At 48.7% G+C, this 16,011-nt stretch overlaps 1 protein-coding gene across 2 annotated transcripts in view; it reads left to right on the top strand.

Annotated features, from left to right (window-relative positions):
* Positions 1 to 2,708: 2,708 nt before the first annotated feature.
* Positions 2,709 to 16,011, top strand: part of GAB2 (GRB2 associated binding protein 2) — a 193,231-nt gene continuing 179,928 nt past the window's right edge. For both annotated transcript variants that reach the window (XR_009866390.1, XM_062196775.1), the window contains exon 1: positions 2,709 to 2,798. Coding sequence is in view for 1 of the 2 variants with exons in the window: in XM_062196775.1 (XP_062052759.1) it covers positions 2,721 to 2,798 (78 nt within the window). In the remaining variant the exon portion in view is untranslated. The remainder of the gene's footprint in view (positions 2,799 to 16,011) is intronic.

Genomic DNA, 16,011 nt, shown 5'->3' with positions numbered 1-16,011 from the left:
GGGCGCGTGAGCATGGAGAGGGCTGAGTAAAGGGCCCAAGAGGAACGTTCTGTCCAAGGGCGGTTTCTAGGCCTGGCAGCCTCTCAGGCTCAGAGAAGGACACTCCGGGCTGCAGCCAAGGACCTCTGCAGCAGTCCCGCTTCCTGTATGCAGCCTGTGCTGGCGCTGGGAGCCTAGTGATGAGATGGGGAGGGTAGGAGAGCCCCAAGAAGAACCCCTTTCTCTAACCTTTGGGGAAGGATGTTCAGGGAGGAGATCCTCAAGCCCTCACCCTGTTAACTTGTGTTTCAGGGTCCCTCCTGACATTGACCATGAAACACTTAATGTTTCTGCTTGCACATGGAATTGTAAATACCAAAAAGGGTATTTTGCTAAACAGAATAACCCTAAAGAATTTCTGGCAGAATGCAGCTTAACCCCTAGCCAGCTGTTGCCAAATAGTCTCCCATCTTATGTCTTGAGTCGTACCTGAAACTATCAGAGGGTGTATGCAAAAGACTAATCTTGTGTCTGCCTGCCTTGCATCACAGGCCCCAGCTGCAGCTCGGCCATGCAGATTTCTCAGGCTCTGCAATCCCTGTGACTCAGATGTGAGTGAAGTCAGAAGGACTGCTTTATTTTAGTTGGGAGTGACGGTTTGGCTGACCATTTTGATATTTATGTCTCACAAAGCCAGAAGTTTAAAATGGCCATAATTCTAGTGGTGGCCCTCGCATACGGTTCAAGAATCCCTGAGTTGGAACGTAGCCTGATCATTCTGGCTTTGTATTTTATATAACAGCACACCGGATATTGAAGACAGTGAAGTGGTGGGTCCAGGGGTGCTGATTGCTAAACCTTCCAGGATGTCTAGAAGAGCTGAGCACATAGCAGGGGGCTAACGTTTGCAAACTGAAAGGGGTGAACTTGCTCCAGCCCAACCAGTATCTGTTGATTCAAATGATGTCCAGCTGCTTGAAACAATGAACTGAAATGCATGGAGATGGAGAAATGAACAAAATAGCCTAGTCTAGGTAGCAAGGGAGCAGCACCCTGCTTCTCACACTGATAAAATGGTGACTGTACACTTCTCAGAGAAGTTAGGGAAAGACTTACCTTTCAATGCTACTTATAAAGGAACTGAGTAAAAAAAAATAAAAGCTCCTACACAGCCCCTCCCACCACCACCACCCCCTTGAAATGTTAAGAGTTCCCTGTGTGCTTCCATACACTATTTACCTCTCAAATCACAATGAGAGGCTATCATTATATCCCAGTTTACACAGAAGTCGCAAGGTCTACCTCAGTGAGTTGGAACTCTGGGAATGTTGATACCATTTCTTTCTTTTTTTTTCTTTTCTTTTCTTTTTTTTTTTTTTTTTGATAGAGAGTTAGTGAGAGAGAGAGAGAGAGAAAGAAAGGTCTTCCTTCTGTTGGTTTACTCCCCAAATGGCCACCATGGCCGGCTCTGCACCGATCCTAAGCCAGGAGCCAGGTGCCTCTCCTGGTCTCCCATGGGGTGCAGGGCCCAAGCACTTGGGCCATCCTCCACTGCCCTCCCGGGCCACAGCAGAGAGCTGGAGTGGAAGAGGAGCAACCGGGACTAGAACCCAGTGCCCATATGGGATGCTGGCGCTGCAGGTGGAGGATTAACCAAGTGAGCCACGGATCCGGCCTCGACACCATTTCTTGTTCTACTCCACCTTGCCTTCCAAGTCACCATGAAATACACGGACCGATGCTTGATTCCCTGATGCTACAAACCATCCGGGTTTTCTTCTACTGAATTGTTTTCCCAGAGGCAGTGTGGGAGGGCACCAGCTGGACTTGGTTTCCTATCAGTAAGAGGCCCCCAAGTGGATCCGCAGACATTAAAGCAATTCACCCATCCGAAACAGCGGTGGAGCGGGACCGACCCCTCCTCCCCGCCAACACCTGAATCAGAAACCCGGCTGCGCCCCGAGCTCGCTTTGGGCCCTGAGGCGAACGGTGAACCGGTCATAACACCGCCCGCCCCGTGTGTAGACGCGAAGACAATCGTGTAAATGATGAATGCAAAAGCTCCCCTGCACGTAGTAGGTCTGGTTTCGGGCTTTCCTGCTCCCGCCACGGGTGTGCGCGAGTCCCTGGAACGCCTGCAGAAAAGATCACTCCTTTCAGCTGGAACCTGACCCTCTGCAACCCGAAACTCTGGGAATGGATCGGCAAGGCGAGCGGCCCGCAGATCCCCTCCCTCTCCACGCTCCACGCGAAATCAATCTGCGATGGCGGGCAATCACCGCCTCCCACCACACCCCCGCCCCCCGGGGCGCGGCCGCCTCCCCCGCCCGCTGCCCGAGGCTTGGGGGGGGGGGCGGGAAGCAGGACTCCAGGGGGCGCGGCCCCACGGCTCTCCGCGCGCTCGCGGACCTCCGGCCGCCCGAGCCCGGAGCTGCCGGGCGTCCGCGGCGTCCGGCGAGGCCGCCCTGCGGGGGGCGCGGCGGGCAGTGGGCGTGGCCAACGCTCCGGCCTTCCTGCTGGGGCGCCCCGCCGCGGCCGGGAGTGCGCGAGGGCGCGCGCGGGGCTTCGGGCGCGCGCCGCAGGCGGGCCGCGCCGCCTTGTCCTCACGCTCGCCCGTGGCCGCGGGCCGCCAGCCCCTCCCCTCCGCTCCCGAGCTGCGCACCGCCGGCCGGCTGACCCCGCAGCCCGCGCCCGCGCCCTTGTCGCCGCGTCCCGGCGGCGGGCTCCAGGCGGCCGGCAGCATGAGCGGCGGCGGCGGCGACGTGGTGTGCACCGGCTGGCTGAGGAAATCGCCCCCCGAGAAGAAGTTGAGGCGCTATGTGAGTGCGGGCGGGCGGCTAGCGGGCGCGGCAGCTCCGGGGCGCCCCGGGGCCTGCGAGGGGCTGAGGGCTCCGGAGGGGCGGCGCCGACGGGCAGGGCGGGTCCCCGCGCCGTCTGGGGGGCGAGGAGCGGCGGGCGCGCCCCGCGGCTCGGCGGCGCGTGGGGCACCTGCACACCTGTCACAGGTGCGCCGCGGAGGGGCGGGGCGGGCCGGGCCAGCGGGGTGAGGCGGCGGCTCGGCGGGCGCGGCGGCCGCGCCTCCTCCCCGGCCGGCCTCGGTGTGAACTAAATCCGGTGTGGAAGTTTGTATTGATTGTTTTCGGAGACCGTGAGAGTTGATTCCCGCGCCCGGGGCGCCCTCGCCAACCCGGAGCGGCTTCAGCCCGCGGCGAGGGGGCGCGGGCCCCACAAAGGACCGGGCGCCTCGAGCCCTCTCCCCTGCCCTTTCTCTGCCGGCCCCTCCCGGTGGCCGCGGCTTCCTCTCCGTCCCCGGGCGCCGCATCACGGGCGGCGTCAGCGGCATGTGCAGCTCGTGTGCTAAGTGACTCATTTGTTTGTCCCCTCTTTGCCTTTATTCTGTGTGTCTCTCGCCTTCCCCTCCGTCCCCCCTCCCCGCCCCCATGGTGACACTGCAGTTTGGTCCGCTAATAGCTGGCCCGGGTTGGCTGAGGTGCCGCCCTTGGGCGTCTGGGGTCGGGGAGATCAGGGTTTCGGTTGCCAGGTGGTGCTAACCGGCGCTGTTTACTGAGACCGCGGGGCAGCCACTCCCCTCCAGGGGAGAAGCCTGCAGCACCGGGCCAGGTGGAACAGTCGGGAGCTGAGACGCGAGGAGTTTGGGGTTTTCTCCCCCTAGCCAGAGGGTGCCTTGTCTGGTGAGGTCAAAGTACAAGATGGTGCCAGGTCCTGAGATTCGGCTGCAGTCAGCCTCAGGGTAGTCGCAAGGAGTTTGGAAAACGGAAGGAAGGCTGCCAGAGAACGGTGTCAAGGTCTCCCATCTTCTCCCTGCTCGCATCCCAGGCTGTGTCCTTGTTGCACCGACGTGCGTGCTGGGCTCAGGAATCACTCCCACAGCCTGGAAGGGCGCCTCGCCTTCCAGCTGCAGTGCTTCAAGGGAGCTCTGAACAGACCCTGCCCTCTGTCAGCTGCACCCGTGGCTGGGGGCGGGGGGCGGGGGGCAGGAGCTTACCAGAGTTTCCTGTCTTGGCTCCCCAGTTCTGAACCGAGGGACTGCTGGCCTCTGGACTGAGGAAGTGACATTCTGTTTTTCAAAGGAAGTGTTGTTGTTGGGGAGTGCAAATGTGTGTGTCAATGAAATCAAGCTCTTAGATCATTCGTTGGGAAAAAAATCTAAAGATTTAGCACATGACATTTGAAAGTGGACACAGATTTGACATAGTGGGGATGAGGCAGTGAAATGTGTGTCACCATTTTATAAAGCTCATTTTGGGGTGTCAGTGTGAAGCAAAGTATTATAATCACTAAGAGAAACTTTTTTCCTTCTTAGGGTTTTATCAGTTTACTCAGAAAATTGAGTTTTAATTAGGGTTAAGGAACAAGTCCTTTGCTATTAACATTTATGTAAATATTTTAAAAAATACTTTGTCCTACAGAGCTTTCAGATATACCATACCAACTAGTGGAATAGCATCCTGCCTCCCCCCCCCCCCAAAAAAAAAAAGGAAAGAAATGTGACTCTTCAAATTAGAACACTACCCTAAGGAACCTTGAAACTTTGTTTTTAAAACCATTTGCAAACAAGCAGGTTGACATTGTATCTACATTTGATTGATGACTGCTTCGGTGCTATCACTCAGACTGCCTTTATGACCCATTTCATGGGTATTTGTGTTCACAAACAACAGTTAGCTCAAAATAACCAAGTTTGGAGACTTTGGGGTCAGGCCCCCTTTGCAGCCGTCTAACCCACTTGACTCGCCCTAGATGGCGTGCCTCAGCCTTTCTGTCACCTGCCTTCTGTGCTGGTGCAGCCGGTCAGGCTCCTGACCAGGCTCACAACAGCTTTCCTTTGGCTAGAATGTGATGTGTTTCACTGGAATCACTGGAAGCCTTTCCTGCTGTAGAAATTGAGTTCCCCTGCTTGAATTTGACCCAATCTGTGTAGCCCTAAACTTCCAGGGAACCATCGGCCTTTTTTACATCTGCTTTTCCTTTGGGGTGTTGAGAATTTCTGCACCCTGTTGTAACTTAGAACTCTGCCAGTTTCCTCAGATTGCTAGGGGTCCAGGAACCAAACTCGGGACAAAGTATCCTAGCTCTGTTGCTAGACACATACTTCAGAATAGCTACTCTTCACTTACACACATAGGCATGTGGTATTGTAGGGTGTTAAATCTCTACTGTAAGGATGCATCAAGCATCAGAGATCAGGGGACAAAAGTAGCTTATGAGATACCATTATTTAAAACTGTTTTTTCAAAACCTACCTCTTGGGGCAGGCATTTAGCACAGCGGTTAAGATGCTGCTTGGGAAACCCACATCCCAGATCGGGATGCCTGGGGTTGAGTCTCAGCTCCTCCTGAGATTCGAGATTCCTGATAAATGCACACCTTGAGAGGCAGCAGCTGATGGCTGAAGGACTGTAATCCCTGCCACCCACGTGTGAGAACTGGGCTGATTGAGTTCTGGGATCCTGGCTCATCCTGGGCATAGCCCTGGCTGTTGTAGGCATTGGAGGAATGAGCCAGCAGATGGAAGATATCTGTGTGGGTCTATCAGTCTCTTTCCCTTTCAAATAAAAATTAAAACCCAGCCTTATTTAATTTGGAAAGGGGGGTGGGTATAAATTAAAAATAATTTGGAAGAAGATATGATACATGCCAGGAGTTCATTTTTCGGAAGTTTTTCATCATCCTTTTCTTACTGATTAGTCATAAAGAAGTATACAAGATCTGTTGGGTGTTTTCTTTGTGTCCTGGAGGAATTCAAAAAAAATGGACAATGTTGAGCGTAGCCCCTAGGGTATCACGACAGAGCTGCAGTGGAGACCTCCTTCTGTCGTGCTCCCGTCTGTGTGTGTGTGTGTGTAGGCAGGCATGAGCTCACACATGTACATCTGTGCAAAACCTAAACAGGATTTTCTTGCGATGAAATATATTTTTAACTACTGGACCACAGTTTTCTGTTAGCTTCACTGGGCTAAAATAGAGGACAAGCTCGGCAGCCTCTCTGCCCCCTAGTGGCTAATTTGAAGAAAGTTGTATATTGATTCTAATGAACAGCTGCATTGAGAAGACAGTGATTAACTGTTATTTATTAAATAAATTTAGTCAGTATCTGTACCTCGGGAACTAAGCTTGCTGCGAGAATAAATATTAATCAAGCCCTTTATTCTTAGCAGATGACTTCGCCTTCTCTTCAAAACGTCCCTGGAAGTGGTCCAGGAGCAGCTATCTGTATATACTGTGACCATATTTCCAAACCTACCCATTTCTGCATGGTTCCTTTCCTTTCCCCCTATTCTCAGAATGCAAAAGATGCCCCCCCCACTTTTTAATAAAAATATTTATTTATTTAAAAGGGAGAATGAATCAAGCAATCTTCCATCCACTGGTTCACTCCCCAAATGGCTGCAAAGGCAGGACACAGCAGAGCTGAGCCAAAGCCAGGAGCCCAGAACTCCATCTGGGTTTCCCACGTTCATGGCAGAGGCCCAGGAACTTAGGCCATCTTCTGCTGCTCCCACAGACCATTAGCAGGGAGCTGGATTGGAAGTGGAGCAGCCAGGACTCATATGAGATGCTAGCCATCACAGGTGGCAGCTTAACCGCAAAGCTGGCCCCCTTTTCTTACAAATACTATTTTCTTTTTTCTTCTCTTCTATCTTAGATGACTCTGCTCCTTGTACTTTGCATCGTGTTTTCTTTCCTATTCAACTGTTTGTTACCGTTCTGTCCTGAATCTTGGTTTCCCTTCTGCCTCCTTTACGGTACCATTTAAGCATAATTCTTTGAACAGAATTCTTAGTAACACAACAACTCCTCTTCAGGCTTTGTCCTATTCTTCAGGGCTAAAGTTAACAGTTGTTGATAACCTGCCCTTCTTCCACCTTTGTCTTCCATCTACTCCAGTCCAAAGCTTGCTTTGTCCTTTTGCCAAAGCATGTCTCATGACGACATGTGACCTCCACCCCAGGCCACTAAATTCAGAGGATGAGTTTCCAGTCCTCCCCTTAATTAATCTCTTCAGAGCTTGGTCATAGTCTCCACTTTTTCTTCTGACACACCATTCTTTTTTTTTTTAGATTTATTTATTTATTTGAAAGGCAGAGTGATAGGAGGAAGGGGGGGGGGGAGGAGACTGATCTTCCATCCACTGGTTCACTCACCAAATGGCAAGTGCCCGGGGCTGATCCAGGCCAAAGCCAGGAGACTGGAGCTCCATCCAGGTCTCCCACATGAGTGTCAGAAGTTGGGCCATCCTAAGCTGCTTTCCCGGGCACTTTTGCAGGGTTCTGGATCAGAGGTGAAACAGCCAGCATTTGATTCGACACTTTAATGGGTTGCTGGCATTGAGGGAGGCAGCTTAGCGGGAGGCAGCTTAGCTCCCTGTGCCACGACTCTTGTTTTGACAGAGAGCATTTTTGCCTAATTGTTTTCCTTTTCTGAATATCCTTTGTGACACTGACCTTTTACCTGGTCCTTAAAGGTAGAAACTCCTTTGTAGTCACTGTGACTTATTGTCCTTGGCCATCTTGTGCATTCTCCTGGCAAATTATCATTTACATGCTGGTCATTATCAAATTAAATGTCCATATCAGAGTTTTGTTCTCAGCTCCATTCTAGCATATCCAATAGTTAACTAGACTTAGGTATTTGAATGTTTCCCAGTCAACACAAACTTGGCCACACCCAAACTCTCTTCTACTCTTTACTGAATGGCTGCTCAGCAAATGAAACCACTAACTACCCACTTGCTCAAATGAGCAACTCAGATACTGTCTTTGACTTCTGGACACATTTTATCCCACATTTAATCTTTCACCAAAGACCAGCAGTGCCACATTCTGAATACCTGCCATGCACTTCATTGTCAAGAATAATTAACATTTTATTTTTTTAATTTATTTATTTGAAAGGCAGAGTTATAGAGAGAGGGGGAGATCTTTCATCTGCTGATTCACTCCCCAAATGGCTGCAACAGCCACTGCTGGGCCAGGCCAAAGCCAGGAGCCTGGTACTCCATCTGGGTCTCCCACACAGGGTAGCAAGATCCCAGTTATGTAGGCCCTCTTCCACTGTTTTCCCAGGTGCCTTGGCAAGGAGCTGGGTCAGAAGTGGAGCATCTGGGACTAGAACTGGAGCCCATAGGGTATGCTGGCATCACAGGTGGCAGCTTAACCCATTATGCCACAATGCTAGCCCCAATAGTTCATTCTTTTATGTTGTTAAGTGTGGTGTGAATGCAGTATAATTTCTTTAACCATTTGTTTTTAATAATTTTTTTGGTTGTAGTTCTTTTTTCAATGTTTATTTAAAAGAGTGACAGACAGCTGGTTCAGCATCCATCCCCCGGTTCGCTACCCAAATGCCCACAAGAGCAAGGCTGGGCCAGGTTAAAGCCAAGAACTGGAAACTCCAAGCAGGTCTCCTACCTGGGTGACAGGGACCCAAGTATTCAAGCCATCATCTGCTGCCTCTCAGGATGTGCACTGGCAGGAAGTTGAATCAGAAGTCTAGTAGCAAGGACTAGCCAGCACTTCGATATGGGACATGGTTGTCCCAAGCAATGGCCTAACCGGCTCACTATGCCCCAACACCTGTCTCAACAGGGCTTTTCTACAACAAAAACCTTTAAGTTGGATGAAGTGTCATTTACCAATATTTTCCTTTAATTGTACTTTTTTTAAAATAAAGATTTATTTTATTTATTTGAATGACAGAGTTACAGAGAGAGGTAGACAGAGAGAGAGGTCTTCCATCCGCTGGTTCACTCCCCAGATAGCTGCAAAGGCCAGAGCTGCGCCGATCTGAAGCCAGGAGCCAGGAGCTTCCTCCAGGTCTCCCACGTGGGTGCAGGGGCCCAAGGACTTGGGCCATCTTCTACTGCTATCCCAGGCCATAGCAGAGAGCTGGATTGGAAGAGAGGCAGCCGGGACTAGAACCGGTGCCCATATGGGATGCCAGGGTGTTAACCCGCTGTGCCACAGTGCCAGTCCCTAATTGTACTTTTTTTTTCATCTAAGAACTCTGCCTAACCCAAAGATTTGTTTGTTGGGTTTTTTTTTTAATAGCTTTACATCTAATATTTTTGTAAGCCCATGATCTGCTTTGAGTTTTTTCATTTTTATTTTAATATTTTTATTAATTTTCATCTTATTTGACAGATTGATCTTCCAGAACAGGCAGCCTGGGGCAGGATAAAGCCAGGATCCTAGAACTTAATCTGGGTTTCCCACATGGGTGGTGGAGACCGAACCACTTGAAACCATCATCTGCTGCTCTCTAGGGTACATATTGGCTGGAAGCTGGAACCGGAAGTGGAGCCTACCTCAAACCCCGGCACACGGATATGGAACACAGAGGTCCCAAGCAATATCTTCACTGCTGCACCCGAATGCTTGCCCCTGAGTTAAACTTTATGCAAGATATAAAACTTAAAGTTGAATTTCTTTTTTTTTTTTTTTCTTAAACCTATCACTGCCTGGTTATTTTTAGCGTCATTTGTTAACAAGGCCATCCTTCTTCCATGGAGTCACTTTTCAGACGGTGTCAAAAATCATTTGAGCATATTTGTGTGGGTCTACTTCTGGGTTTTCTATTATGGTCTGTTGTTCCAAGAATCTATCCCTTTGCCAATTCCATGGAATGTTGGTAACTGTAGCTATTGGGCTTGGGATTTTTCAGGGTTCTAAGAAGGTGAGGAGGCAGCCATTTACAGACAGAAAAGATTTTTTATTGAAGACAGGACAGCATGGTAGAAGGAGCATGGTGAGAGGAAACTGAAGTTCAGTCCAACTGGATAAAGGGCAGGGGGTCTGAGAAGTGATTCGGCTCCCAGACGGTGGGCAATAGCCTGTCTATGCTGTTTGTTGGGATGGGGCCATGCGGACGTGCAGAGACTCATGTCCACAGCGATAAGGTGGGTTTGAGCAGCCAGAACACTGCTGGCTTACAGTGTATGAGCTTGTCTGTTTGGTATGTGCAGGGCAAGTGGACAGCTCTAAGAGCCAAAGCCAGCAGAATCTTGGGCCATAAAATACCAGCTTCAGGATCGTTGTTAATGGGGGCTCAGTTTGACAGGTATGAAATTAACTCCTTGTGTCCCAGTGACCCACCAAGTCTTAACAACAGCTATATGAAACGTCTTGAAATCTGGTATTGATTCCTCTACTTTAGTCTCCTTTTTAGCATTTTTATTTATTTTCCTTTTACTTGAAAGGCAGAGAGACCAGCTGAGCAAGAGACAGAGAGAAACCCTTCATCTGTTGTTGGTTCATGCCTCAGATGCCTCCAACAGCTGGAGCTGGGCCAGTCTGAAGCCAGGAGCCTAAAACTCTGTCTGGGTGGGCCTTCACTTGTTGCCCCCCAGGGTGTGCATTAATAGGGAGCTAGAATGGAAAGTGGAGCCAGGACTAGAGCCCAGGCACCCCATATGGAATGTGGGTTTCCCAAGCAGCGTTTTAACCACAGTGTCAAATACCTACCCCAGAATAATCTTGTTTATTTCTTAAAAAAAAAAAAAAAAAAGTCTAACTAAAATTTAATATAAAATGCATTAAGCCTGTGAATTAATTTTAAAAACGATGACAGGGAAGAGCTGGCACTGACATACAGTGAGCTAAGCCACCGCCAGAGAGACAGGCACCATATAGGCACCGTTTTGAGTCCTGGCTGCTTCACTTTGGATCCAGCTCCCTGCTAGTGTGCTTGAGTAAGCAGTGGGAAATAGCCCAAATAGTTGGGCCCCTGCTACCCATGTGGGAGACCTGGAAGAAGCTCCTGGCTCCTGGCTTTGACCTGACACAGCCCTGGTCATTGTGGCCATTTGGGGAGTGAACCAGTGTATAGAAGATTTCTCTGTCTTTTTTTCTCTCTCCATAACTCTGCCTTTCAAATAAATAAATCTTAATAAATAAATAAATAATCCATAAGCTGTACTTTGGAAATTATATTCATTAAATAGAAATTAAAAATAAATAAAGAAATAAATAAAATAATAAAAGTAAAGGAGATTTATTTACTTAAAGAGTTACAGAGAGAGAGGGAGAGCCAGAGAGACATTTGAAACAGCTGTGCCACAGCTCTGGCCCCAACAGGTTTTTATAGAGAATATATTGTATCCCTTTCCACTCTAAGGGAAGAGATCTGTTCTCATCTATACCTTCAAGGAGGTTTCAGACTAATGATACTAGAAGTATACATGGGAAACAAAATTTGGCTCTCTATGGAGTTATAAGACCCAGGCAACCTGTTGGATGATGGTGTGCACTCTGGGTGTGGAAGGTCGTGGGACTTCCTGAAATAGGAGGTAGAAATGTGAGTTAGACTTGGAAGAATACAGCCTAGGAAGGATTACGGTGCTGACAGTGGGAAGGAGGTAGCATAAGTGGTGCGTTGAGGCCACTGACTAGTCATCCGGAGTGTGGTCATCTATAGTAGTGAGCAGAGTGAGATTTGAGGTACGTGAAGAGCTGATGGAGACAGCCCGTGAAAGGCTTTATGTGGTAGCATGACCTTTATTGATGAAGAGTGTTGCTCTAACTCAGTCAATCTTTGCCTGTCCTTCAATGTGAAGTGTCAGTGGTGTGGTAATGGTGTTTATCTTCAGAGGACCTCCCTGTCAGTGTTTCCAGGGCCACTGAGCCTTTGAGCAAGTGACTATGAGTAAGTCTCAGCTGACTTCCTTATCTGTAAGACTGGAATAACGCTACTTACTTCTTACTTCCCTGGGTTGGACGATTTACCAGGTAGCAGCAGGGGATGGTGATGTTGACATGTATATTTGTTAACCTTTTCGTAGGAACTCGGGACAGGAGCATGCATATCTGCATGTCCTTTTCAATTTAGAACAAACTGGAGTTCACTTTGGCAGAACAAAAGCAAAATTCCCAGCTGACATCACATCAAGTCCCAGAGAGTTAAGTTTTCTTGAAAGGAACATCTCAAGGGTCCCCAAGCTCAGAGATGGGAAATTAAACCACAAGAGGATTTGTCTGAAGCTGTGAATTTGTCCAGTCCCTGGGAAATATGTGAGTGCTGGGCAAACTCCAGAGCACACCTCTGAGAGTGGTTTAAAATACAAACATTTCCCAGGGAGTGGTCACCCTTCAAAACTCTGCTCCACCTCCTCTCCTCCAGACTCTCCAAAGTGAGTTTCTTCTGGCTCGCTTCCGTGGCACTTGTGTCATCTTCGGTTTGAGATTCACATGTCGCAACTCAGTCTCTCTTTGGTGGATTGTGAGCCCTTTACATGAGAGTGCGAGTGTCTTGGAGTTTAGTGCAGGCTTGCTGCTGCTTGTTGGCCACTAGGTATAAGCAAAGCACTTTCAAAATCGTGGTCATTTATTCTTTTTTTGACAGGCAGAGTGGACAGTGAGAGAGACAGAGAGAAAGGTCTTCCTTTTTCCATTGGTTTACCCCCCAAGTGGCCGCTGCAGCCGGCACACTGCACTGATCCGAAGCCAGGAGCCAGGTACTTCTCCTGGTCTCCCATGCGGGTGCAGGGCCCAAGCACTTGGGACATCCTCCACTGCACTCCCGGGCCATAGCAGAGAGCTGGCCTGGAAGAGGGGCAACCGGGACAGAATCCAGCGCCCCGACCGGGACTAGAACCCGGTGTGCCGGTGCCGCAAGGTGGAGGATTAGCCTAGTGAGCCGCGGCGACGGCCAATTTATTCTTTATAACCATTCTTTCCCTCAGTTTTGTGCTTGCTTCCATTTTTTAAATTTACCAGTTCCCAAAATAGTGAGTAGGTTCCACAGTATCTTTCAGAGTGATCAGTTGGGGTGTTTTTTTTGGCATCATTATGAGTACAGATATTTAAACAATTCAATGCGTTTGAATTGTTGTAATTGCTAAACTTACTGAAGGTCAGATTGTATTGTCTTTTTCTTTTTTAAGATTTCTTAATTTATTTGAAAGTCAGAGTTGCACAAAGGAGAGTGAGGGGGAAGAGAGAAGAGAGGGAGAGAGGGAAGGAGAGAGGGAGGGAGGAGTCTTCTATCCACTGTTCTATCCCCAGTTGGCTGCAATGGCCAGAGCTGTACTGATCCGAAACCAAGAGCTTCTTTTGGGTCTCCCATGTGGGTGCAGGGGCCCAAGCACTTGGGCCATCTGGTACTGCTTTCCCAGGCCATAGCAGAGAGCTGGATTGGAAGTGGAGTAGCCAGGACTCGAACTGGCACCCATATGGGGTGCTGGCACTGCAGGCAGTGACTTTACCCACTACACCACAGTGCTGGCCCCAGTTGTATTGTCTTTAGCCAGTGGGAACTTATTCTAGCTGTCTTTGGGTCCTTTTGCCCAGACCCTATTATTCTGATAGTTTCTTTGCTGTCTGATATGACAAAATGTTCCAGGTTTGTCTGTACATTTCTGATCTAGACCTGGAATTAGCCATTTCCTCAGAGTCCTCATTTCTTTTAGTAACAATGGTATGTAGAAATCTATTATGGGCACTAAGGGACACTTGATCCTATTAGGTTGATGACATTCTTATTTGGTTGTGGTCAACATGAACTGTCACTTTGTATTCTGTTTTTCTCTACAAACCATCATCATGAATGTTTCCATTTACTTCTATATAACCTTTTTTCCATTTCTTTAAAGAGGATTTATTTATTTGTTTGAAAGAGTTACAGAGAAAGAGGGAGAGACAGAGATTTTTCTATCTGATCATTTACTTGCCAGGGCTGGGCCGGGCCAAAGCCAGAAACTGGGAACTACATCCAGGTCTTCCATGTGGGTGCAGGGCCCCTAGCACTTGAGCCACCTTCCTTTGTTTTCCCAGGCACATTAGTAGGGAGCTGGATCAGAAGTGGAGCAGCTGGGACTTGAACCTGTGCTCATATGGGATGCTGGCATTGCAGGTGGCAGCTTAACCTGCTTCCCCACAATGCTGGCCCCTTTTCCAATTTTGAATTATGAAAAATTTCAGTCATTCATAAAAGTAAAAACAATGGCATATGAATACCACTTCACAGGGTTTCAGACATTATCAAGATTTCATCACATATGTTTCATCTGTCCCTTTAACTATTTTATTATTTATTTTATTTTAAAGTAAATCCTAGTCACGTACGTGAATCTTCTCAGTCTGTGAATGAATGTACCGTGCAGTATGTTTACTTTCTCCCTGGTTTGACGTTTATGTTGCTTCCAGTTATTCTCTGTTACAGATGAGAGGTCTTCAAAAAGGTCCTGGAAAATAGGTATTATTGAAAACTACACATGAATTTCAAATTTTTTCCCTAAAGTGAATTTTTATCTTTTTATAATACATTTTATTTTCTTTTAGAGACAGAGCAAGCTCTCATCTCCTGGTCCATTCCCCAAATGTACACAACTGTCAGGAGCTGGGAGCTCATTCCAGGTGTTCCACGCGGGTGGCAGGAACCCAGTTACTTGAGCTGTAGCTTCTGCCTCTCAGGTCTGCAGGAAGCTGGAGTCAGAAGCCTGAGCCAGGAATAAAACCCAGGCACTCTCCTCTGGGCACAGGCATCTTAGCTGTTAGACCAGACGCCTTCCCCTCACACACTTTTTGAAGTGCCCTTGTACCGTCTAGGCCTGTGTGTATCTTCTGAGAGTTTCACCCAAGCTGACCGGCCGTAGCACTGCGGTATCTTTAACCATCGTCCCAGTCCACCTGGAGGGTTTTCTTGGGCGGTGTGTCTGTCTTTAGTCTGCCTAAAGAGACTGTGCCAGTTGGAATTATGCTGGCTTGTCAGAACAAGGGAAGTGCCAGGTTTTATATATAGTAGAGACATTAATTTTCTTGGGAGGTTTGTACAAATCAGTCTGTTGCTTTAATCTTCTGATATAATTTTCTGGGGGCGACCATGTGTTGAGGGGAAAGCCTAATAGGAGTGATGTGAAGATAGTGCTGCCAGTAAGGAGTGAGAATTTGCAGTGCCTCTGGCATTCCCCTCAGACATGATGGAAGGACTGGGGAAGCAGCTTGAATCAGAAGCCAGGCAGTACAAACCACACGGTGGCAAAGACCAGAGTTACACAGCCACTAGTCTTGTGTGCTCGGCGAGTTCGGTCTCTTAAGACCGGTCTTGATTGTGCTTGCTAGGTAAATCTGTCATTGCACCTTTCTGTACACACTTCCTTCTTAGAACTCAGTTCACGTGTCACTTCGTGGCAGCCTTGCCTGCCCCACCCTCCCATCAGAGTGAGTTAGGGGATTCCCTGTGGAACTCCTCTCTCCAAGTGTCCTGAGTACTACTCGGTAACTGTTGGTTCATGGCTTTGCTTCCCTCCACACTGGTCACTTCTAGGGTATCCCATGTCCTTTGTCCATCCACGTAGCTTTGGTATCTACAATATAGTAAGTTATTGGTTGGCTAGTACCTTATATATTTTTAAGTTTTGAACAACTATGACTTTAGGATTGGAGAAGAAAGAGCTAGAGCTAGAACTGAATTGTAAGTGTTATCTTTGGGGCCCAACATCCCGTATGTGCACACGTTTGAGTCCTAACTGATCCACTTCCAATCCAGCTTCCTGTTAATGCAATTAGGAAAGCAGCAGAAGATGGCTCAAGTACTTGGGCCCCTGCCACCCACTTGGGAGACCCAGATGGACTTCCAGGCTCCTGACTTTAGCCAGGGTAGTCCCAGCCATAACAGCCATCAGCAGCTGAAAGACCTCTCCCTCCCTCCCTCCCTCCCTCCCTCTCCTCCCCTCTCCTCTCCTCTCCCCCCTTCCCTCTAAATCTGCCTTTCAAATGAATAAAATAAATTAAAAAAAAAAAAGAATTAAAAATGTTGAGCCTGGCGCCATGACACAGTAAGTTAATCCTCCACCTGCAGTGTCCACATCCCATATGGCCGCCGATTCCAGTCCCAGCTGCTCCTCTTCCAATCCAGCTCTCTGCTGTGGCCTGGGAAAGCTGTAGAAGATGGCCCAAGTGCTAGGGATCCTGCACCCACAGGAGAGACCTGGAAGAAGTTCCTGGCTCCTGGCTTTGGATCGACGCAGCTCTGGCCATTGAGGCCATCTGGGGAGTGAACCAACGGAAGGAAGAC

This window comes from Lepus europaeus, chromosome 7, assembly GCF_033115175.1.
Source record: "Lepus europaeus isolate LE1 chromosome 7, mLepTim1.pri, whole genome shotgun sequence".
NCBI lineage: Eukaryota > Metazoa > Chordata > Mammalia > Lagomorpha > Leporidae > Lepus > Lepus europaeus.
The sequence above is the reverse complement of the archived record's forward strand: the minus strand, read 5'-3'. Positions and strand labels throughout refer to the sequence as shown.